The 25,405-nt window shown below is 45.0% G+C and overlaps 2 protein-coding genes across 2 annotated transcripts in view; both read left to right on the forward strand.

Moving 5' to 3' along the window:
• LOC109250775 (A-kinase anchor protein 17B) overlaps window positions 1–20,306 on the forward strand; it is a 26,158-nt gene extending 5,852 nt beyond the window's left edge. The window contains exons 3-6 of the mRNA XM_053892111.1: window positions 13,247–14,015; window positions 15,495–15,625; window positions 18,036–18,166; window positions 20,123–20,306. Coding sequence (XP_053748086.1) covers window positions 13,263–14,015; window positions 15,495–15,625; window positions 18,036–18,166; window positions 20,123–20,139 — 1,032 coding nt within the window. The 5' untranslated portion in view covers window positions 13,247–13,262 and the 3' untranslated portion in view covers window positions 20,140–20,306. The remainder of the gene's footprint in view (window positions 1–13,246; window positions 14,016–15,494; window positions 15,626–18,035; window positions 18,167–20,122) is intronic.
• On the forward strand, window positions 20,192–24,768 carry LOC128773926 (A-kinase anchor protein 17B-like). The gene has a single exon (XM_053892110.1). It carries the CDS (start codon window positions 20,192–20,194, stop codon window positions 21,761–21,763), a length of 1,572 nt encoding a protein of 523 aa, XP_053748085.1. The 3' UTR covers window positions 21,764–24,768.
• Window positions 24,769–25,405: the final 637 nt, after the last annotated feature.

Genomic DNA, 25,405 nt, shown 5'->3' on the forward strand with positions numbered 1-25,405 from the left:
AGGAGAGAGAGAGAGAGAGAGAGAGAGAGAGGATGAGCCAGGGAGAGAGGCGGCGGAGGGAGGGAGGGGGAGAGAGAGAGAGAGAGAGAGAGAGAGAGAGAGAGAGAGAGAGAGAGGATGAGCCAGGGAGAAGGGCCGGAGGGAGGGAGGGGGGGGAGAGAGAGAGAGATGAGAGAGATGAGAGGAGAGAGAGAGAGAGAGAGAGAGAGAGAGAGGATGAGCCAGGGAGAGGGCGGAGGGAGGGAGGGGGAGAGAGAGGAGAGAGAGAGAGAGAGAGGAGAGAGAGAGAGAGAGAGAGAGAGAGAGGATGAGCCAGGGAGAGGGGGCGGAGGGAGGGAGGGGAGAGAGAGAGAGAGAGGAGAGAGATGAGAGAGAGAGAGAGAGAGAGAGAGGATGAGCCAGGAGAAGGGCGGAGGGAGGGAGGGGGAGAGAGAGAGAGAGAGAGAGAGAAGAGAGGGAGAGAGAGAGAGAGAGAGAGAGAGAGAGAGAGAGAGAGAGGATGAGCCAGGGAGAGGGGTGGAGGGAGGGAGGGGGGAGAGAGAGAGAGAAGAGAGAGAGAGAGAGAGAGAGAGAGAGAGGATGAGCCAGGGAGAGGGGCGGAGGGAGGGAGGGGGAGGGAGAGAGAGAGAGAGAGAGAGGAGAGAGAGAGAGAGAGGATGAGCCAGGGAGAAGGGCGGAGGGAGGGGGGGGGAGAGAGAGAGAGAGAGAGAGAAGAGAGGAGAGAGAGAGAGAGAGAGAGAGAGAGAGGATGAGCCAGGGAGAGGGGCGGAGGGAGGGAGGGGGAGGGAGGAGAGAGAGAGAGGAGAGAGAGAGAGAGAGGATGAGCCAGGGAGAAGGGCGGAGGGAGGGGAGGGGGGGGGGGAGAGAGAGAGAGAGAGAGAGAGAAGAGAGGATGGAGAGAGAGAGAGAGAGAGAGAGAGAGAGGATGAGCCAGGGAGAGGGGCGGAGGGGGGGAGGGGGGTAGAGAGAGAGAGAGAGAGAGAAGAGAGAAGAGAGAAGAGAGAGAGAGAGAGAGAGAGAGAATTTTTACCAGGCTCCACACAGCACAGAGACTGACGCGGGGCTCGATCCCACGACCCTGGGATCATGACCGGAGCCGAAATCAAGAGTCAGACTCTCAACCGACTGAGCCACCCAGACGCCCCTGTGTAGTGCTCTTCAATAATAATAATAAAAAAGATTAATTGGAAAGTGCAAATCCCTAGAGAAGGGGAATAGCTTACCAAATATATACTCAGTCTTTCTAGCACTTCTGTAGAGTTTCTCTCTATATGGAATTTCTACAGAAATTTGCTGTAGGCACGAAAAATGAGCAACGTGTTGACCCCCTCGACATCTGTTTTTGCTGTTTATGCTGAAAGTCGTAAATATACCGCTGTCTTATTTTTTTAAAGCCATTCCATCCTCTTTTGACTTTGCACTTCTTTCTCCCTGGCAGTGTTCTGTGGTCAAGATGCCACGACACAGCAGGCTGCCATGAAGAGTTCACATGCATTGTGGCTTCTCCAATCTTTCCTTCCTTGATCACATTTTCGCCATAAGGTATTGGGCAATATCCTCTTCAGAGGACTCGTATTCAAATTAGTTTGCCTTGGGATTTTCAAAAGGTTGGGAAATACTGCTGCTTTGAGAAACTGCTTAGTTGTACCAAGCACCGGCTCATGTAGAGGTTGCTTTTCCCCCGGTAGGTGGCGACTTGCGGGCAGGGATTTTGCTGGTAATTTTCAGACAGTGAGGTAAAACTGAGAAGTAAAACACGGGTGCCTTCGTGAAACGCATTGCCCACAGATAATGTCCTGACTGTTCAGTGAGTGAGACAAAAAGAAAGCTACTCAGCCGCATTGCTTTAAGTCCCTGGTAGCTTTTATTGTGTCCCAAGAAGAGAAAGCAAGAAGTCTACTGTAGTAGCATTATGGTAAATTAATCCAAGATACAAAGTTGTGTTCCTGGCTGGAAGCGTCCGGAGAGGGGTGTTCAAGAATGTTTCTGGTGTCTGAGAAGGGGGCAAAAGACCAAAGGTGTGGTCAGCTGGCTCTGCTCACTGCTGTGTGCTTATTTAAAAAAAAATAGCTCCCCCCTCCCCCACCCCAAAAAATCTCCCTTGCTCCTGTCCTCACCAATATATAGAGTTATGTAAATCCATTTGCATGGAAAGGCCTGCTACAAGTCTTTCTTTGGGTTAATTTTTTTTTAGTGGCTTTAGAAACACTTTGCTTTTACAAACATTATCAGACAAAGGCAGCATTAGTATGACCTCTTGAAATAGGGACAAAAAAAAATTAAGACTAGAACTGCCATGTGATCCAGCTAGTCTGCCAGGGATATTTATCTGAAGAATATGAAAACACTAATTTGAAAAGACAGGCCCTCCTGGATTTATTGCAGCATCGTTTACAATAGCCAAGATAGGAAACAACCTAACTGTCCGTTAAAGATGAATGGATAAAGATGTGGGAGATATGTATATGCACACACACACACACACACACACACACACACACACACAGTGGGATAGTACTCAGCCATAAAAAATGAGATCTTGCCATTTACGACAACGTGGATGGACCTTGAGGGTATTATGCTCAGTGAAATAAGTCAGAAGGAGAAAGACAGATAGCATAGGATTTCACTCATACGTAGAATCTAAAAACCAAACCGTATGAAAACAGGCAAACAAAACAAAGCAAAAACAAAGCCATAGACACGGAGAACAGATCAGTGGTTACCAGAGGGGAAAGGAGATGGGGGTTGAGCAAAAGGGTAAAGGGGGTCAATTGTAGGGTGTTGGATGGTAATTAGACTTTTGGAGTGATCGCTTTGTAGTGCATACACATGTCAAATTACAATGTTGTTACACCTGAAGCTTACAGAATAAAACAATTTTCCTCCTATACCTTAGAACAGATTTTCTTTGAGTGCTGGCAGAAGAGATTCTCCCTCAGCAGGACTCCAGTATGGCCACTAATGTATCATTGCTGGATGGCTATGGCTCTCCCAAAGTCCCTTTTTGTCTGTTCCAAAAGCCCCCAGTGCCCCAATAGGCCCTCTAGGACCATCTTGATTTGGAAATTTAGTCATTCTGTGCGTCCTATATTGGCCCTATTCCTGTTATTGCAACACTGACTGCCACTCATTTTAATTATGTGACTTTTAGGTTTTTTCAAGATCAGAGCATATGGTCAGCCTCAGTTTTAAATTGCTGTTTGGCTAATGACGTGTCAAAACACGTGAATATTTATCCATGACCTCTTGGCTGGAGAGCCAGGGAATATTTCTATTTGGTCAAGGCTCACTGGGACTGTGGACTAGCCAGGAGCCTGGAAATCGGCTAGGTTGCTTTGATCCATATACATCTCGGCTGCCCCACTGCCTATAAATATGTTGATACAATTTTATACATCTTCAATGCTTTCAAAATGACTAACTTTAAGGTTCAAAGGCCTGGAGAAAAAAGAAAGGCAGCAAAGAACTACTTTGAAAGAGGATATGGAGTTGTGCAGATGGTCCTATTTTTTTCCCCACTGTTTTTAAAAACATGCCTCGTTGAAATGGCTTTGCTGGCACTCTGATAGCAAATATTTATGAGTGTGAATAAAAGTGAGAGAGAATGAATGATCGACACTTATGCTTATGATTCAAATGCTTTTAAAGTTGTAAAGTTATACTTTTGATCGGAGAGCCCTGAGACGTAGCAGAGGAATCTCTCTAAGTATCTTCTGAGATGAAGGAAGGTATTAGAGGGACCTTGGACGCAGAATTTCTGGAATTTTCACTGCTGGTGAAAACAACCATTTTACACTTGTGACAGCATCTCAAGACTGGCTTCTTTTGTCTGTTCTCTTACGCTACTGCGATTTGGTCAGCTTTGCCGCTGGGTATACAGGCAAGGAAAAAGAGGCGGACAGATGACTAGAGAGAGCAGTCCTTTTCTCTGAGAATCTGCTAGAAATGTCCCGGCATTGGGAGCATGTTGAGTGAAATGCCTTGGTAAAGCTGTATACACAAGATACTGCTGGAATGCACGCTGTGTAAACATTGTCGAATGACTACAATGTTTTAAGGTTGGAGGAGCTCTCGTTTGCCTCTGCAAAGCTGTTAAAGAAGAGGTGGTCTCAGAAGTGTTGCTTTTAGGGGGGGCCTGGCTGGCTTGGTTGGCCGAGCATGTGACTCTTGATCTTGGGGGGTTGTGGGTTCAAGTCCCATGTTAGGTGTGGAGATTACTTAAAAATGAAATCCTTCAACGAAGCAAAACAAAAAGTGTTGCTTTTATTTATTTATTTTTGAGAGGGGAGAGGGTCGGAGAGAGAGAGGGAGAGGGAGAGGGAGAGGGAGAGAGAGAGAGAGAGAGAGAGAGAGAAAGAGAATCCCAAGCAGGCTCTGTGCTGTCAGCAGATAGGAGCTTGATCTCACAAACTGTGAGCTCATGACCCGAGCCGAAATCAAGAGTCTGACACTTAACTGACTGAGCCACCCAGGTGCCCCAATGTTTGTTTATTTTTGAGAGAGAGAGAGAGAGCAGGGAGGGAGAAGCAGAGAAACAGGGGGACAGAGGCTCCGAAGCAGGCTCTGCGCTGACTGCAGTGAGTCTGATGTGGGGCTCGAACTCTTGAACCGCTAGATCATGACCTGAGCTGCAGTTAGTCAATCAACTGAGCCACGCAGGCGCCCCGATATATATTTTTTAGACACGTTTTTAATGGAAGTATAATTGACATGGAGTGTTGTATTAATCTCAGGTGTACAACATAATGACTCAATGACTTTATACGTTACTCAGTGCGCGGCACGATAAGTGTGGTCACCATCGGTCACCAAAGAGTGCTATTACCATCTTATTGACCATATTCTCCATGCCTCAGCCTTTTTATTACTGTTTTGTCATCCCTTTTTATTGATGCGTAGTTAACATACAGTGTTATATTCGTTTCAGGTGCGCAATAAAATGATCCAACAATTCCATACACCGCTCAGTGCTCATCGCCATAAGTACACTGTCAGTCCCCATTATCTATTTCGCCTATCCCCCCACCTGCCGCCCCTCTGGCAACCCTCAGTTTGTTCTCTGTGTTTAAGAGTCTGGTTTTCTGTTTGTCCCCTTTTTCCTTTCTTTGCTTTGTTTCTCAAGTTCCACATATGCAGTAATCCCAACCCGAAATTTTATCCTGGGGAAATGGTTCAACAGAAGTTTGACTCTAGGTTCACAAAGATACATATTAACAATAATGGCCGGTGTTTATTAAGTGTTTACTGTGTGCCAGGCCCCATTTTTAAGCACTTTACAATGGCTCATTTAGTCCTTACATCAATTAAATGATACACTGTGGTGATACTTACGCTAAATTGAGCAGACTGACATATGGATGGCTTACACAGTTTGCCCAAAATTACAGCTAGTAAGTGGTGAGAGTTGGGATGTAAACCCGGGCAGTGTGGTTCTAGAACCCGCAACCTTATCCCTATACTGTATACTATAAAGGCATTACCCACAATAGAAACAAGGTGAAAATAACCCAGGCCCTCCACAAGAGGAATGGTTCTATCTGTTATGGTTCTATCAGTTCTGGTGAGGTTCTTCGTCAACGAAACATTTCCAAACAATACAGCATGAGCTTAAGACTATTCACATTCTTGGCATCATGCCCTGAAATTCTGATTCAGTAGGTCTTTTTCACTCCATTCTCTAAATGAGGGTGTCCCCCTGGGTTGTGTCCTTAGCCATCTTCTTCCTGGATTTCTCTTTACCCATATGTGGCAAGTTACAATTTCCAAATCACTTTCTCGTACATTATATCCCTTGATCCTTAAAGCCTCAGCTGACCCTATAATATTCTCCAGATACTGCTCCATTTCTCCTCCTCCTCCTCCTCCTCCTCCTCCTGCTCTTCCTCTTCTCCTCCTCCTTCTTCAGCTGTACGGCCAGTGTGGGGCTTGAAGTCATGACCCAAGATCAAGAGTCACATGCTCTACTGACTGAGCCAGCCAGGCGCCCCTGCTCCATTTCTTAAAATCCTAATCTACACACCATCTCTGCTTCTCTACTTCTTTTAAACTCTTCAACTTAATACAATCTGGATTTTGCCCTCAACAGTCCACAAGACCATGCTTGCTAAGATCACCAACAGCCTCTAATGCTGCCAAATTCAGTGGACACTTTTTGGGGGTGCCTGGCTGGCTCTGTTGGTAGAGAATGTGACTCTTGATCTTGGGGTTGTGAGTTCAAGTCCCACGTTGGGTGTAGAGATTACTTAAGAATAAAATCTTAAAAAATTTTTTAGTGGACACTTCTCTATTCTCCCCTTACTTGACCTCTTTAAAATTTTTTTAATGTTTATTTATTTTGAGAGAGAGACAAAGCATGAGCGGGGGAGGAGCAGAGAGAGAGGGAGACACAGAATCCAAAGCAGCCTCCAGGCTCTGAGCTGTCAGCACAGAGCCTGATGCGGGGCTTGAACTCACAAACCGTGAGATCATGACCTGAGCCAAAGCCGGATGCTTAACCGACTGAGCCACTCAGGTGCCCCAGTACCTTACTTGACCTCTTAAGAGTTGTCAACACCACTGACTAATCCTCCTTCTTGAAATACTTCTACATGTCTGGCTGCTTCTTCTGTCTTCTTTTTTTTTTTTTTTAATTTTTTTTTAACATTTATTTATTTTTGAGACAGAGAGACAGAGCATGAACAGGGGAGGGACAGAGAGAGAGGGGGAGACACAGAATCTGAAACAGGCTCCAGGCTCTGAGCTGTCAGCACAGAGCCCGACGCGGGGCTCGAACTCACGACCGTGAGATCATGACCTGAGCCGAAGTCGGACGCTTAACTGACCAAGCCACCCGGGCGCCCCAGCTTCTTCTGTCTTCTTGCTGAGCCCTCCTCCTCATGCTGACTTCTAAATGTTAATTTTCCATGGGGATTGGTTCTATGTTTTCTCATTCCCAGAGGAGCTCATCTATACCTGTCATTTTATTTATTTTTTAAAAATGTTTGGTTTTTTTAATGTTTATTGATTTATTTTGAGAGAAAGAGAGAGAGTCAGAGAGAGAGGGAGAGAAAGAATCCCCAGCAGGCTCTACACCATCAGTGGGACCCCGATGCGGGGCTCGAACTCATGGAATCGTGAGATCATGACCTGAGCTGAAACCAAGAGTTGGATGCCTAACTGCTAAGCCACCGAGGCACCCCCCTCCTTTTCTTTTAAAGTGTATTCATTTATTGTGAGAGAGAGTTAACTGTTTATTTATTTTGAGAGAGAGAGAGAACGAGAGAGAGGGTGTGTGCGCATGGAGTCAGGGAGGGGCAGAGAGAGAGGGAGAGAGAGAATCCCAAGCAGGTTAGCCCTGTCAGCCCAGAGCCTGACGCAGTCTCGATCTCATCAACTGTGAGATCATGACCTGAGCCGAAATCGGGAGTCAGATGCTTAACGGACAGAGCCACCCAGGCGCCCCTACACCTGCCATTTTAAACATGATTTATTTGCTGAAGAATATTGCATATAGAAAAAAAAAAAAACCAAAGGCACAACCAAAAGTTCAGGGAAAACCCAAGGCACAGCGAATAGTTGAGGGAAAGGTAGGTGAACAGGGACCCAGAAAGAAGGCTGAGGAGGACCAACTGGGAAAGTGTAAGGAAAGCCAGGAGAGTGTGGTGGCCCAGAAGCCAAAGGGAAAGCAAGCTTCAAAAAGGAACAAGTGCCAGCTCCTCACTGCGTTCACTGATGTACAGTTGGGAGACTGTCAAGAGCCACTGAAATTTTATAAAGAAGGAAGTCCTTGGTTAGCCAAAGGGCTATGCGGTAGAGTGGAACAATAAGCCAAAGGGAAACAGACAAGAAATCACATGGTCCCCAAGACAGATGAGAAAGTAGCAGCTTCAATCCCTTAGCAGCTTCAAGAAGAAAATGGAGCCTGGCAACAATACCAAAAAAAAAAAAAAAAAAAAATCTAGTGCCTCAGTGGACCATAGGTTCATTGTGAACTGACATATGCCTCAGTATTTTTAAAAATTAAGATTGGAAAATTAGCTCCCTATTCTGGGAGAGTATTTTAAGATGAAATATTCATGAACATTTAATTTTAAAGCCCATGAACAACAGGGAAAGATATGAGGACAACTGTCTAATTCATTATTGTTACTATTTGGGGGAGCCAGGGGTTGGCCGTGGGGATTTTATTTTATTTTTTAAAAGTTTATTTATTTGTTTAAGTCATCTGTACACCCGGCCTGGGGCTTGAACCCACCACCCCGAGATCAAGAGTCACGTGCTCCTCCGACTCTGGTTGGGGGGTGGGGGGCCCTGCGTTGGGAACTTTAAAGGGGGTCATTATTGTTTGTTTGTTTGTGTTTTTAAGACCAATCTTGGGAAGGTCAGAAAATAGCTTAGGTGCTTCCTAATCCAGGTGTAGGGTCTTATCCCTGGAGAAAGAGCTGAGAACAATACTCTAGAGCAGAGAGGTCAAGGACTAGCACGCCAGAGAGTCCTGCAGATGTGTTTATTTGTACTCTGCACTGCTTTTAAATCGTTTAAATTGATTGCCAACATCTGAAAATCAGATTTCACGGAAGGACCTGGGTTTCTGGTGCTTCTGGAAAACACGGGCGTTCTGGCCGATCCCGGCCCTTCTTCCCTCATTGCAGCTGGAGTTGAGGAGGACTTGCCCTTTGAGATTGGCCCGTTCCTCAGTCTCTGCTCAGTTTACTTTGTTCACTGAGACCGTCTTGCTGTTGGCTGTAGTCATCCGAGTTATGGCTTCTGCTGTAGAATTTACTGCTTATTTTCGCTTCAGTGTGAGACGGAAGCGATAGCCAGTTTTTTGAAAACTGTCAAAAACACGGTTCATCAAACACTTTAAAATGGTATTTGGCTCATTTCTCTCCAAACTTGATAAGAGCCTTTTTTTTTTTTTTTTTTTTTTTTTTTTTTACACTTCAGGAAAGTGGAGAGATGTGGGTAAAGTATAGAAATTTGTTTTGTTATGTAGAAATCATCCTTGTGAGGGGTGTGAGGCATATGTTAAATCTCAAAACGGTGATGATTTTTAGTCGTCTTTGTGAATTTAATTTTAAGTAGAAGAAATTTTTAAATAAGATCTATTTATACTGGTCATAATTTAAAAAAAAAAAATTTTTTAACGTTTTTATTTATTTTTGAGACAGAGAGAGACAGAGCATGAATGGGGGAGGATCAGAGAGAGAGGGAGACACAGAATCGGAAGCAGGCTCCAGGCTCTGAGCCATCAGCCCAGAGCCCGACGCGGGGCTCAAACTCACAGACCGTGAGATCGTGACCTGAGCTGAAGTCAGATGCTTAACTGACTGAGCCACCCAGGCGCCCCTATACTGGTCATAATTTTAAACAAGTGACTAAAAATGCATCTATTAAAAGTTTGATTAAATCAGTAAATGTTTCATTAAAAACTACTTTCCAAAAAAATCATAACTCAATTTCTGGACTTTATTCCTGTGCATACATAATTTGCACAAAATTATATCCAAATGACACTGTAATAAGTGGCTTTGAGCAGGTTTGATTTTGTTTTTTAAAGTAGGCTCCCTGGCCAATGTGGGGCTTGAACTCATGACCCTGAGATCAAGAGTTGCATGCTCTACCAACTGAGCCAGCCAGACGCCCATGCTTTTTTCTTATTTTAAATTATTTCTCTAGGATAAGTTTCTAGAGCAGGTTACTTGATAAAGGAGATGAGAATTTTTATGATTCTTGGTTTGTTTGGCTAAATTATTCTAGAAAAAGATGATTTACATGGTCTCTAGCAAGATATGAAGATGCCTGTTTTTTTCTTCCCAAAACTCTCCCAGGAATTGGCTTTTATAACTTTTTATTCATTTGTGTAAAGACTATTAAATGGAATTGTGTATCTATTTAGTGTTGAGAGAGAGAGAGAGAGACAGAGCGCAAGCAGGGCAGGGGCAGAGAGAGAGAGAGAGGGAGACACAGAATCCGAAGCAGCCTCTAGGCTCCGAGCTGTCAGCACAGAGCCCGACGCGGGGCTTGAACTTATACAAATCAGAAGATCATGACCTGAGCTGAAGACGTATGCTTAACCGACTGAGCCACCCAGGTGCCCTTGTAATTGTATATCTTGAAACGAATTAAGAGTTCAATGTGTGTATCAGTTAGCTATTGCTGTATAACAAACCAGCCCCAAACTTAGTGGCTTAAACAACAGGGATTTATTATTTCTCACAAGTCTATAGGTTGGCAGGACTGTTGTACTTGCTCACGTGTCAGTGGTCAGTTGGTGGGTTGGCTGGGGGCTGGCTGGTCTAGGACATCTTCCGAAACCAAGAGTCAGATGCTTAACCAACTGAGACACCCAAGTGCCCTGACTCTATCTCTTGATAGCAGTAACTCAAAGTCACATCGCAGAGTGTAGATACGGGGCTGGGTGGAAACTTGCGATTACTTTTACAACTCTTATACCACCACATTCAAATGAATGTTGTCCTTCAAAGTTGTCATCCTTCAAAGCTCTACACTCATTCCAACGATGTACCCACGAATTAAAAAAGCAAGAATCAGAGCCTTCATTAGAATCTCCTTTTTTGGGGGGGGGGGGCGGTTATAAGCCAATTAAGAAAATCAGTTTGTTCTTTATAGTCAACCATTTTATTCAACGTTCTTGATTCTAGGTAATTTTTGATAATTTCTAAATATCAAATCCATGAGAAAAGAGTTTCAAAATTGACCCCCGTCAAGGCTATTTAAAAGAATGTAACCCAGACTTTGAAATCGATCCAAAAGGAAGCATTCTGAAATGTTTAAGACAAAGGCTTGTCGCTGGAATAAATGGGGAGAGCGTGACAAACCCGATCACTTTGAAGTGGTTACTCTGTGTGCATTTTTTCTGGAAGGTTTTTTAAAAGCTGTTGCTTTGAATTAGGTTGTGTAAACAAATACCTATTGACTGTAGATGAATTTGGGAGTTCTGTGTATCTTAGTTGAATATCACATTAATTTTTTTCCCCTAAAGGAGCTTAGTGTTGACTCTCACTTAGGTTGCACGTTGCAGCAAAGTAACTGGATTTTTTTCCCTCATTTTGCTATTTAGATAATGTTTTTGGAGAAAGAGAGCATGTTTGTTTTCCTAACACCCCAGTTCAGTGTTGCTATTATATGAATTTCTAAGAACCTTAATACCTTAGATATAACCTTTGGGGGCCTTTAAAAAAACAGTCTACGCAAACTTTGTCTCCTCAAGGAAATTGACTTGGACTGTCCTTTATGGACAGTTATTAAAGAATTATGTACCTACAAAGTTAACCAAGATTTAGTAGTGGATTTTGTGTTAGAATTTCTATCGTCTGGCCATGTATGCTTGTGTGTAAACCTCTCAGAAGTTGACATTGGAAGTTGACATAAAACATGAGAAACTCAGGCTTTATAGACTCTGGAAATGTCCACTTTAGAAAAAACTCCTTTATTGGAAAGTGCTATTTGAAGTCAGCAAAGAGGAGCAGAAATCCTTGATTCCCAGTATTTGTAATCTTACTCACCTTGGGGCAGCTTAAAAGAGTTTGTTGACAGGAAATGCCAGCAGGCACTCATGTTTGGGGGATTTTTAGGTCAAGGGCAAATTCACTTGGTCATTCATTAGAAGAGGATGGTTCTTCTGCATTTGAACTTAGAGTTCAGTCTAGTTCATGTCAATAGACTGGGAGCATACGAGTGGATATGTCCACGTAAGACCTAGAAACCAACCTGGACCAAGGATGCTAAATCAGGTGCGTGTTCCCGAATGCGCCATGGGTGTTTTACCCTTGCCTCGTTTCTGTAGTACCCCCAGCCAGTTTTTCTGGGATTTGACCTTTGACATCAATCATGCAATAGATTGGAGATTTGGAATCTTGGGGTCTCAATGTATGGGCAAGTCACTGAATTTTTCTGAATCCGTCTGAATTTCCCTATCTGTAAAACAGGCATGAAAATTCTTATAGGTTGCTTCGTGAATCAAATGAGATCAAATAACACTTTTGCCACAAATAAAGAATCATCATAGCTTGTGTTTATTGAGAACTTCCTTTGTGCCGGGCCCTATTCTTACACTTTCACATGTACTTGCTCATTGAATCCTCTCAGAAATCCTAGAATCTCAATTTTTCAGTGAAGGAAACTGAAACACAGTACAGTTGGCCCTTGAACAACACAGGTTTGAACTGTGCGGGTCCATTTATACACGGATTTCTTTGCGATCAATACAGTACAGTACCATAAATGTATTTTCCCTTATGATTGTCTTTTCTTTTCTTTTTTTTTTTAATGTTTATTTATTTTTGAGAGAGGGAGAGAGACAGAGCGTGAGTGGGGAAGGGACAGAGAAGGAGGGAGACACAGAATCGGAAGCAGGCTCCAGGCTCCGAGCGCTCAGCTCAGAGCCCAATGCGGGGCTCGAACTCACAGACTGTGAGATCATGACCTGAGCTGAAGTCGGACGCTTAACCGACGGAGCCACCCAGGCACCCCTTTTCTTTTTAAGTTTATTTATTCACTCAGAGAGAAAGAGAGAGAGTGCGCAAGTGGGGGAGGGGCAGAGAGAGAGAGAGAGAGAGAGAGAGAGATTGAGAATCCCAAGCAGGCTCCTCACTGTCAGCACAAAGCCCAGCGTGGGGCTCGAACTCATGAACCGTGAGATCATGACCCGAGCCGAAGTCAGACACTTAACCCACTGAGCCACCCAGGCGCCCCTTCTTCTTCTTTTTTTTTAAAGTAACCTCTACACCCAATGCGGTGCTCAAACTCAGAACCCCGAGATCGAGAGTTGCATGCTCCACCGTCTGAGCCAGCCAGGCGCCCCCATTTTTTTCCTTCCTTCTGATTTTCTTAAGAACATTTTCTTTCCTCTAGCTTACTTCATTGTAAGAATACAGTGTATCATCCATATAACATGCAAAATATGTGTCCCTCGATTGTTTCTGTTGTTGGTAAGGCTCTGGTTGACAGTAGGCGATTGGTAGTTGGGTTTGGGGGCAGCCAAAATGATGCGTGGATTTTCAACCGCATGAGGGTGAAGGGGGTTGGTGCCCCTCACCCCCGTCCTGTTCAAGGGCCAACTGTATACGGAAACTTTGAACCCCCTAAAACACATTAAACGAATGCGAGCTATTGTCTTCATTCTCCCCAAAGTGCGCTTTCCCCTATCGGTTGAACTGAAGTCCAGGAATGCTAGCAGCCTTCGAAGTCCAAATCCGTGTTTGCTCCATCTGTATGAAAATGTTCTCTCTCACCCTCTAAGGTTTCCGGGGGCTACCATGACGGTCACCGTGGTGTATGATAACTCTGAGGCCACAGAGCTCTGTGCAGCTCAGCACCTCTACCTCAAGCCCATAGCAAAACTGATGATCAATGTATTGCTCCCAGAGAGCTCAGAACCCATGAGACCCTTCTCCAACTGGGAAGTTCTCGACCAGCTTAAGAGCCTAATTTGCCCTGATCAGTTCACCACAGTTCGGCTCTCTAAGAGTACCAAGGACTTCATCCGGTTCGAGGGGGAGGCCGAAACGCGAAGCCTGGTTCAGATCTTGAAGGCAAAGTTACATGGAAAGATCATCAAGCTACACGGTTTGAAAACAGACTTAAAAGTAGTGGCTACAGACGCCCAGGGAGAGTGGGAGCGCTTCCCCAGGGAGAAGGAGGCCTCATCGAGTGATGGGGCCGAAGAGCAGGACCAGGATAAGAGCCCCGACTCTATATATTTTGAAGGCTTGCCCTGCAAATGGTTTGCACCTAAAGGTTCCAGCGGGGAGAAGCCCTGTGAAGAGGTCCTCCGGGTGGTCTTTGAAAGCTTTGGGAAGATCAAGAATGTGGATATCCCTATGCTAGACCCCTACCGAGAAGTGACGACTGGTGGGAACTTCGGGGGTTTCGGCTTCGGCTTGCAGACGTTTGAGGCCTTTATTCAGTACCAGGAGTCGACGGACTTTGTAAAAGCCATGGAGTCCCTTCGAGGTATGAAGCTAATGCTCAAAGGAGATGATGGGAAAGCTCTGGCCTGTAACATCAAGGTAAGAAGGAGCCAGAATTTCTTTCATTTCCCACTGTCCAGGTGGTCCTGAGCAAAAGCTGGAAGGAAGCATCTAGAATAAATTTCCTTAGACCCCACCAGGCTCTGATTGACAGCTAATGTGGAGATTTGTGTTGTCACTAATAAATGGATGTTTAGGAATAAAAATAATCCGGATTGGAACATTCTCTGCTAGCAGGCATGCTGCTGGCCGGGGTTTTATTATTATCCGGGGTTCTGCCCTAACTTCTCCAGGGCACTGAAGAATTCCTCTGGCCCTTATGGAACTGTCTCGTATGCCTGTTCTATTTGACAAGTTGCTGAGAGAGAGGGATACATGCAGTTTGAAACCACAGGAGAGCGGTTTACTCCCTCTGTCCTCTTGGGGCAACAGCTTACATTTTCAGGATGTCTGTCAGGTAAATTGTTGGAACATAACCTCAACAAGCTTGGATGCTTTCCTTTCAAGATCATCCTGTCTGTCCAGTCATGCCACCTCATCGATGTCTGAATGCTTGGCCATCTTCTTAGAGAGAGTGCGTGCAAGTGGGGGAGAGGGGCGGGGGGGGGGGGGAGAGGGGGAAGGGGGGAGGGAGAGAGAGAGAGAGAGAGAGAGAATGAGAATATCTTAAGCAGGCTCTACACTCAGTGCAGAGTCCAACCTGAGGCTTGATCCCACAACCCTTTGATCATGACCAAAATCAAGAGCCAGACGTTCAACCAACTGAGCCACCCGGGCACCCCTAAAATCTATCTTTTTAAATTAGGAGCTATTCAGCCAGACAAAAGATATAACACGTACCATGGTGACCACCCATGTACCCATTGCCCGGCTTACAAAAGAAAACATCACCAGTGAGATGAGACCCCATTCCCCTTCCTCCCCTCAAAGATAGCCATGATTGTGAGTTTGGTGTTTATCATTCTTGTGTATATTTAAAGGGCTAGTTCTGTCTCCTTTTATTTTTCGAGCAAATTTGTTTGTAGTGCCTCGATCTGACTTTCACTTTATTTTGAGATTTGCAAAGTAGCTTAATAATCACTGTAGTCCGATGTCTGTATCCCATTAGGTCAGTTTTCTTGCCTCTTCGCTCCCCGCCCCCTCTACTCCCCCCCCCCATTTTTTGACTGTTTTTGTCTCTGATGATTAAACAAAAATACACGAACTCAGTCGATTGCTATAAAAAACCAGAGGTAATATACTCACATCCCTCAGACCCTGTGCCCAAAATGACACCGTGATGCCATCTATAGCTATATTAGAGCTCCTCAAGGGTTCTGCCAAAGGAAATTCTACAGGGCCGTTTGGCAGGGGACCACGAAGCAGCGGAACCATCTGGACACTGGGATGCAGAGAGGGCATTTTGAACTCCTTGGGTTTTGGATGGTAATGTACATACCAGTTCCATCTCACTGGCCTGGGACATACCCAGCCAGCTGGCAAACTTTTCTAACGAAGCTCTGCATTGTTTGTGGGCAGGTTATGTTTGATAGGACCAAACATTTCAGCGAAGGAGCCATAAGGAGGAGAAATCAAGAAAGGCTAAAATTACAAGAACTAGAGGAAGAAAGGAAAAAAGAAAAGAGGAGAGACGAGGAAGAGGCTGCGAGGTGAGGAGGCCGACTTTAACAAAGAGGGTTTTTCACTTCCGATGAGTGGATTTTTCCCTCTGGGTGAATAGGTGACAATGGGGGGGGGCAGTAGGTATTGCTGCAGATGGGAAAACTCTGTGGAAGCCTATAGTCTTCCGACGGTGCTGCTACAAAACCAAAATGGCCAAACAACTGAAAACAGGAAACTTAAAAAGTGAGGTTCTCAGGGAGAACAAGTAATGAGCTAGATTAAGATATCTGGGAAGAAAGGATTAAAAACAAAAGGATCAGGGGCTTTTATAATGAAAATCCTAGCCCACCAAATTAACAAGTATACCAATTTACCCCCGCTTTACCAAATTTTACCTTGCCTACCAATTTAAATAAAAACAAATTCTTTTTAGGACTGGAAAAGATTTTCTTCCACAAAATGCTCAGCAGTCAAACCAACTGACGGGCAGGAAGGCATGTATTTCTTGGCATTCTATTTCCTGTTGGCCTAAGGTCTTTCGGTGAATTTAAGGAGCCCCCACGTTTATTTCTTTGAGCTTCTCCTTGTCTTGAAATTAGGGACTTGGGCCTAGAAAGGGCTATTGGATTGCCAAAGGTTTGCCAAGAAGGTACAAATGGGCTGGAACTACAGGGCTCTCAAAACAAGTCTTACGTGGGGCGCCCGGGTGGCTCAGTCGGTTAAGCGTCCAACTTCGGCTCAGGTCATCATCTCACAGTTCCAGGAGTTTGAGCCCCGCACTGGGGTCTGTGTTGACAGCTTGGAGCCTGGACCCTGCTTCAGAGTCTGTGTCTCCCTCTCTCTCCACCCCTCCTCCGTTCACGCTTTGTCTCTCTGTCTCAAAAATAACATAAACATTAAAAAATTAAAAAAAAAAAAAAACAAGTCTTACCTCTTGGCCCCTCCACTTCCACGTTTATTCTTGCAGTCTTTCATGTGAATTATAGCTGTTCAAAAAAGGAGAGAAAGAGTACCCCTTCATGGACCTTTCACTTTTTTGGCTGGTGGGGTAATATGAGTTGATTGAGATCATGTCTGTGAAACTTGGCCAGAAATTGAGCCAAGGTAACTATTGCCCCAAGTTTCTGGACAAAACATGCAGTTTAGATAATCCTTCAGCTTTTGGCTAAGTCCTCACTCAGGTAACTGTCCCTTCTTTCTCCTTCCCCACGTTTCCATAAGGGCCTAACCAAAACAGTTTCATTTTTCAGAGAACAGCTATAAACAAAGCCCATATTCTTCTTCTTTTTTTAAGTTTATTTATTTATTTTGAGAGAGAGAGAGAGAGAACGAGAACGAACACAAGCAGGGAAGGGGCAGAGGAGAGAATCCCAAGCAGGCTCCACGCCATCAGCGCAGAGCCCAACTCGGGGCTTGAACTCACGAACCGTGAGGCCCTGACCTGAGCTGAGATCAAGAGCCTCGCGAACCGTGAGGCCCTGACCTGAGCTGAGGTCAAGAGCCTCGCGAACCGTGAGGTCCCGACCTGAGCTGAGGTCAAGAGCCTCGCGAACCGTGAGGTCCCGACCTGAGCTGAGGTCAAGAGCCTCGCGAACCGTGAGGTCCCGACCTGAGCTGAGGTCAAGAGCCTCGCGAACCGTGAGGTCCCGACCTGAGCTGAGATCAAGAGCCTCGCGAACCATGAGGTCCCGACCTGAGCTGAGATCAAGAGCCCAACGCTTAACTGACTGAGCCACCCAGGTGCCCCAAAGCCTGTATTTTTCTAAGCCAGTATGTTTTTATGATCGTGTACTGTGTTAAGTACCAGTTCTCATCCGTAAGATTTTCTGAGTGCCTTGACTTCCCTGTTTTATAAGCCAAGGTGAAGTCAACTCCACGGAAGGTTTTGATCTCAAGAGAAATGAAATCAGCACTGTGACAGCTGAGTCCACAAGCTGGACTGCTTGTGGTTTGAGAAAGTGGGGACTTCTAGAAGCCCCTCCTTTGAATTCTGTAGCCTTCCTTTTGTACACTCTCTCCTGTACATGCTTCTAACCAACCAGCTCAATTTTGTGTCCTTCTGTTTTGACTGATGCACATGGAGCCTTTTTTTTTTTTTTAAGTTTATTTACTTATTTTGAGAGGGCGAGATCAGGGGAGGGGCAGAGAGGGAGAGGGAATTCCAAGCAGGCTCTGCGTTGTCAGCACAGAGCCCGATGCAGGGTTCGAACTCACGAACCATGGGATCATGACCTGAGCCGGAATCAAGAGTCAGAGGCTTAACTGACTGAGCCACCCCGGTGCCCCATGCGTGGTGTCTTATTCCCTAAGTTGTCTGTGTCAGGCCCTGGGGTTAGCGCTGAGTGATTCCTGGAAACCTAAATGATCCGTCCTCCCCGGGCAGTGGGGAGGGAGCTGGAAGGAGAGCAAATGCCTAATAGATACCTTCTGAATGACTGAATCTTCATCATTGTCCAGGAAAAGAAAAGAGGAGGAGAGGAGAGCCCAGGAAAAGAGGAGGAGGGCCAGGGTCAGGCGGCGAGCCCTGAAGGAAAGAGACAGACACCGGCAAAGGAAACAGAAGGAGCCAGCCAAAGCTGAAGCTGCGCGTGAGCCCGACTCTTGGGAAGAGTGGGAGGAGAGGAAGTGCCTGCTGGCTCAGAGGAGGGGGGAGGCCCTTCGGTTGCTACGCGTCCTCTTGAGGAAAATTGCAGTAAGGCTCTTTCTCGATCAGCCATCACTTTTGGTAGGTACTGACCTTTCTGAGGCACACTTCTACGCTGAAGCAGTGGCCTGTTTCAAATCGACTCCATGGAAGACTCTTTGCCTTCCTTGGGATTCGTTTTCAATAGGCTGATCTCCAGTAGCCCAGTTGTGGATTGGCGAAAGAGGTACCCAAATTGTCCAAAGCACTTGTGTCTCACCCTTACCGTCTGGCACACTGTGTGTTCCCGAACTCCAGGATGGTCTGACCCAGAGCCCTATAGCTAGTGTATCTTCTCTGAGTTTCTCATGGATATAACGGAAGGCGCCAGGGCGAGGGAAGGGGTGTTAGGTTGGTGGCCTTCCATCAACTTGTCCGTTCATCTGCAACAGGTTTGGATGGGAAGGAAGAACCTTGAACAGAGACCTTAGGGTAGCAGGCTCATGTTAGTCTAGTCTTAAACTATTTGCTAAGGAATTTCCCACATCACAGAGCAATTGTTTTGTTTGGAGAGTTTCCATTTTGGAGTTTTGGGTTTTGTGGTTGTTGTTGTTGTTGTTGCTTTTGGTTTTTGCCCCACTTTACTGACCTCCTAAAGATAACCAGGCTCCACAGATATCCTGGAGTGAAGGTCAGAAAGGTTCCCAAATTATTAATTTAAAAATGCATATTCAGTGTTTTTATTTTATTTTATTTTATTTTTTTGAGAGAGAGAAAGAGCAAGAGAGAGAGAGAGGGAGAGCAGGGGAGGAGCCGAGAGAGAGGGAGACAGAGGATCCAAAGCAGGCTCCTCGGTGACAACAGAGAGCCCCTTGCGGGGCTCGAACTCATGGACGGTGAGATCAGACCTGAGCTGAATTTGGACGCTTTACCGACCGAGCCCCCCAGGCGCCCCTTCAGTGTTTGTAAAGACCAAGAGTAAATGGCATCAGTATCAGAGCGTTACCTTGATGCGTATCTGGATACCCAGCCTTTCTCTCATTAGTGTGGACAACCGACCCGAGTGAAATTGAGATCAGAAAACTCTCACATAGACTTTCTAATAAGGCTAGCTGAATCTTTTAATTTACCTTACTGATCTTGGGGGGCGACCCCTTTTTAAGAATTTACCTTTTTAAACGTGTGTGGTGCCTAATTCTTGGCCCCACTGATGCCACATACTGATTGCGTGCAGTCCTCAGGTTTGAATCCCGGGTAACGGGTGGGCACTGTCCCGATTGACGTGAGCTGTCAGTGAGGGCACGGGGCACACTCTCCCCGCGGGGTGGGGCCTGTGGGCGGCACCTTTAACCTGCCCTTTGGTTGTGCAGAGCAGACAACACAGACAGAACCACTGGCATGGCCGTGTTTTCTACCTGTCATCTTGCTTCTGAATGAAGCAGGTGAGAGGGGACAGCTCAGGGATACCCTCCCCTACAATCCACGGGAAGAGGCTGGAATGGAAAACAGAAAGGCGGTTCATCTTTTAGGCCAGGCGATTCCCTTTTAGACACACATTTCACCCATCAGTCTCTTCTTGTTCTAGGATTTTCTGGGAAGGCTGTAGAGCATTTCTTCTTTTACTATCCCCAGCCCCTAGCGTAAGACCCGGAACAGTAAATACTCACCAGTCTGTGCACATATAAAGAAAAGGGTCATGTGCTCTGAAGGTGTGTAAACGGTCGAGCACAGACCCAGTGTGTGCGTTAGCCCGAGACACTTCATTCGTACCTCTTCGTTCCTCAGTGCGATGTTGTTCCTAGTCTGGATCCACCTTACAGCTTAGAAACCACTTCAGAACCATGCCAGAAAGCCCAGTTTTCTTTGAAATGTTTAAACCGTTACAGTTTTCATGTGAGATGTTTAACCTTTTTCTTTAAAGGAATCCACCCAGTTTAACCCGCAGAGGGTAGACGATCCAAGCCCCAGAGCGAACCATACTCCAGGGAACATGCTGGAAACTCTGAAGAAAGAAGAGCTACACAGTCAGTACCTTCAGAATCAAGAAGGAATGCCAAAATATCAGGTTGCCAAGCCACACCATAAACGAAAACAAAAAATGAAGACAGGAAATAGGGCTCACTTACATGTATCTCCCCACCACCTTAGGAGAAAAAAAATAAGCTCTTCAGCTAGAGGAGCAGGAGCTGGAAAATCATTAGCTGATGGATACAGTGATAGTTCGGTCTCTGACCAGAGTTCTCTGCAGAATGCGACAGTCCGAGGTCAGCCTCTTGAGAAAGAAGACCGCGGCAATTCTCATAAATTCGATTCCTCCAGATTATCTGAGCGAGGGCGTGGCAGGAAACAGAAGATCTATGAAACAGATGAATTTATTGATTACATGTTAAACTACTATCAACCTCCAAACTATGCCCATATCTGCCTAGAACCAAGTGGCCCAGAAAGCACGCGTCAGTGGCAGAGGGCTGTCCATGCTAAGAGAAATGGATTTCAAGTCACTTTGAGAAAATGTAACCATGACTCCACCAGCCTGAGCCCAGTGCAAAACCTGGCAACAAGACGACAGGCTCGAAAAGATGATGGCTGCTCAGAGATTGGTACTCAGGGTCCTGAGCATAAACCACAAAAGAGAGGAAGAGTGGATTATGCCAAAGAGAGTCGCAAGGAGTTAAATCATTGCAAGGACACAGCCAGTGAGGCTGGTGGTCATTTGTCCCCAACTGATGGAAAGAGCCATCTGTCGGAAGAGATTTATGCTTACGAGGTCAGAGATTCCAGATCCACCAGTCAAAGCCGGGATTCCTCACCCAACAGGTCAGCAGACTTAGAAATGGAGTTGACCGATTTCTTAGAGGAAATTAGTAGTGATTCTGAATGCTTCAGTGAAATCCTTAGCATAAAGAAAGAAGACCATGAGAAATCTGTGACTACATATGATAGCTCCCCAGAAAAAAGATCTCTTGATGCTGCTGAAATTATCACTAGCGATCAAGAAATTAGGTCAAGTCCGCAGACCTGGTGTTCAGAGTGGAACCGCGAGGGGGAGGAACGCTACTCTAAATATGAGCTTTGGAAACCAGTCAAGAGGTCCAGGTATGAGCTGACATGCTCATGGCTTGAAGGTGAAAACGGTTCCATGAGAGGTGAGAAGAACAACAGCCAAAACAGGGAAACACTGGCCCCCAAATATTTGTTTGATGAAGGCTACTACCGTGGATCCAGCCCCGGTGATCTATTAGACGACATGGTAAGAAAGAGGAGGAGGTTCGACAATAGCACATTCGGCCAGAACGTGAACTATAGGCCCCCTCATGTGCCAATAACATCATCAAACAGCTCTGATGTTTTCTACTTTGGGGGTTTCCCCCAAAGAAGAGAGACCCCCTGGAGGCCAGACTACAACCAGGAGGTGAGAAGGTTCAAAAGATATGAGAATTCTAAAGATTTCATGCTGAATTCTGATAATTATTATGTTAGACGTAACAGTCAGGAGCACGCGGACTATGGAAGCTATTTACAAAACGGCTACACTAGTCCTCTGTATTTTCAAATGTTTTGAAGTTCTCTCAGTTCAGAAAACGCTCTCATTCGCAGTAAACAAAGTGCAAGAAGAAAATTTAAAACCAAATATCGCGATGTAGTTGGCAACTACAGAGCAAGAGAGCGACACTTAAAAGCTTGAGCAAGGTCAAATGCAAAAACCTTGTTTCTCTTGCCAAAGTATAAAGCATCAATGACTGCCAGTGTGCTGGCAAACTTTAGAAACAGGAAACATCCAGATTCTGAAGGTTGGTAAAACAGTGTGCCCGCAAAACTTCTTGATCCGAGGACAGACATTTCTACAGTTCAGCCGCGACTTTAACTGGGTGCCAGCGAGGGAGCAGATGAACGTTGAGAGGAGTTGAGATGGCCCCCTGTGGCTCTTTAGCTGTTCTAACAGCATCATTTAGTGTCATTTATCTTCGAAAGGGACAACAGCGAATGAAAGAAGGTCTTTTTATACCTTCTTAGCCTTGGTCAGAAACACCACGTGCAGCGACGAAACTTTCCTGACTTTTATCCAGAAATGGCTGTAGGTGACAGAAGGGATGACAGCGAGGACATACCAGAGACTCCTTCACGACATCGGAAGGTTATGGGACCACCCACCAGAGGGAAATTAATCTTTTAAATGTGTTCATAGTACTCAAAGAGTTGTCCTTTTAGAAACAAAATTTGGAAGACAAAACTAAAAGGGGCTCAGATTGTCCCTTGACGTTTAAACGGATGGTGGACCATTTGCAGAGTTTTGTTTTGTTTTTTTTTGTTTTTGTTTTTGTGTGTGTGTTTTTTTTTTGAAGAACCCCACGTCATTCCATCCTAGAAGAGCAAGAGAATGGAAGTAAAAGAACCAGTGGGATTTGCAAAAGGAAATGCCGAAAGATCCTGGGGCACCGATACCAGCACTTTGGGAGGACAGGACGTGGCAGTATTTCATTTCAGGTTATGTAATCCTTTCACTCAGGGTTGGGTGACATCAGGTTGTAAAAAGCCGCTGACTATCCCCAAACTGACTTTTGATAACACGTTTAACAAGTGCCTCCCCAATCCTCAATAATGCCATGGAGTTAGGAGTCGAGGGCAAAGCCCTAGTTTTCCAGCTGGGGGAAAAATGGTACGTGTGAAGGCTTTGTAAACTCGTAACATAAGCGGTTTCTCTTTTTACCTACTGGTTTTGGACTTCTTGACTATGTTTTTAAATTGAGATATTTTATAGATTCATAAAGACTTACATCTTAACGCAGTGCATGTTCTATTAAAAGCTCGGCTGATTCATTCCGCCTTATATAGGATTTAGGACCCTCAGGGGCAGTAGGTGACCTTTTTTTCCCACCCCCAGCCAAGCTATCCCTGACTCGGCAGTTGAAGACATCAATGAGATCAGACCGGCTGCAGGACGAAAGGGTGATTTTCATTCACAGAAGTAGTGGAAGGCAAACATTTCCCTGTGACATGATTCATTTCAGTCTTAACTGGATATTCTGTGGAAAAGTACCAGCCGGTAGAGCCAAGGTGGAATGCCAGTCAGTGTGGTTGCCCTGAGTGACGAGGCACGTTACGTGCTCATAACCAGCCAGCCACTCGAGCAACCTGATCTCTAAAGGGGCCACAAGATCTTCTAAGTTACCGGAAGTAAGAACCACACGTTGTTTCATTGATCTCTTCTCCTCCCATTTAAGAGAGCTACGCTAGTACGTGCAAAAGTTTACAAGTAATGTAGCAGATTGTGTTTATCATTAAGGAGATGATAACCAACGGACGATTCGTTGGTTCTCTTGTATTTGGTTCCACTTTCAACCTAGTGACTCTGCCGTTAAAACTAGGTTTGGCTTGTCAAATCTGAAAAATCGTTTCGTGGGGTGAGTGCCTTTTCTCCTCTGAAGACTAGCAGTGACTATTAATGTTCAAAGTACTGTTGTCCAGAGTAGCCTTTTAAAGTGCTAAGAGCTTGTATTTTGCCAGACAGCTTTTGGTAACTACGTATTTTTCTCCTCCTCTGCCTCCTTCTTTTTTCATGCTCCATGCCATTGAAACCAAGAACACTATGGGCTCGTAATGGAAAGCAGTTATGGTTGTTTGGAAAACAAATCTTCATTTCTGCTGTCATTAGATAATTTTTCTTTGCAGAGATTTTTGGGCATGAAAACAATTTGCTGCTCAGTGACCAGGCATAAAAAAGAAATTGCAGAATACAGCATGTGCAATTTTTTTTTTTTTTTTTTTTTTTGGTATAAGAGAACTGGTGCTAAGTCACTTCTATCTAATATTTTTGTCTGGTTTCGTTTGTTTGCTAAATACCATCCTGGGACCTAGAAGTTAGTAAAAATACTGATTTCATGTTTACTTTCTGTACCACCTTCGATTTTTATATGTCTTATAGTCATGAGTTTTAGATTTAAATAAACTTGTGTGTGTGTGTGTGTGTGTGTGTGTGTGTGTGTGTGCGCGCGCGCATAGGCCTTAAATGAAGAAGAGAACAATTTATCCTATACTTTTCAATGGAGTGAATGGCTTAGTAAGGAATGAGATAGAACCGAAAATATTGTGATCACTTTCTATTAGTTCTAGTTATTTAGTTATTCTTTGTTGTGCTTTTATTTAAGTGGTGCAAGAGTTTTTTCCTCACATCTTTTTTTCTATGTCTTATTAAGTAAGGGCCTGAAGTTTAAATTTTGTCTTTTTAGATAGACATCTCCATGTTTTTCCTCGTATGTGCTGATAGTGCTTTAAGAAAACTAAAAACCTGTCAATGTATTTTTGTTCAATTTGTTTGAATTTCTCAGGTAGAAAGCCATGTAACCTGGTAATTTTGAAAGTAAGAACCAAATAAACGCATTTTTGTGTGTGGCAAAGACTGTTTGGAATGTGAACTCTTCAACGCTAATAATTTCACCGGGGCGGGGTGAGTTTCTACTTGTAGGATGCCGCTTTGCACTAATGTTGTCGATCCTCATTTGCATTGTTAGAGAAATAATACATATTTAATTTTCAGATCTATTAAAAATAAAATGGTCATAGTGACTACCTACTGCCTGTTCATTTACCACGTGCATCATTTACATTTTCTGTGAAAATCTACGTGCCCAGTTTTGGGGTTGTTTTTTTTTTTTAAGTTTCATTCACTTATTTAAGTTCTCTCTACACCCAGCACGGGGCTCCAACTCATGACCCCGAGATCAAGAGTTGCGCACTCCTTCGACCGAGCCAGCCGGGCGCCCCTATCCATGTCCAGTTTTAGTCTTGCTCCTATGTGGGGGTCTGTTGAGCACTTGACTTCAGCTCAGGTTGGGATCAGCAGTTCTTGGGTTCGAGCCCTGCGTCGGGCTCTGTGCTGACAGCTCTGACAGCTCGGAGCCTGGAACCTTCTTTGAATTCTGTGCCTCCCTCTCTCTCTGCCCCTCCCCTGCTCCCACTCTCTCTCAAAAATAAATATTAAGAAAAAAATTATAGGGGCACCTGGGTGGCTCGGTCAGTTAGGTGACCGACTTCGGCTCAGGTCTTAATCTCACATTTTGTGGGTTCGAGGCCCGAGTCGGGCTGTGCTGACAGCTCAGAGCCTGGAGCCTGCTTCGGACTGTCTCCCTCTCTCTCTCTTCCCTTCCTCCTCCCCTACTCCTGCTCTGTCTCTAGGTCTCTTTCAAAAATAAACATGAAAAGATAA

Source organism: Panthera pardus, unplaced genomic scaffold (genome assembly GCF_024362965.1).
Source record: "Panthera pardus isolate Hobbes unplaced genomic scaffold, ASM2436296v1 HiC_scaffold_27, whole genome shotgun sequence".
Taxonomy (NCBI): Eukaryota; Metazoa; Chordata; class Mammalia; order Carnivora; family Felidae; genus Panthera; species Panthera pardus.

Excerpts from the sequence above, each read along its gene's own strand:
- LOC128773926 (XM_053892110.1), top strand. The coding sequence starts at position 20,192 with ATGCTGGAAACTCTGAAGAAAGAAGAGCTACACAGTCAGTACCTTCAG.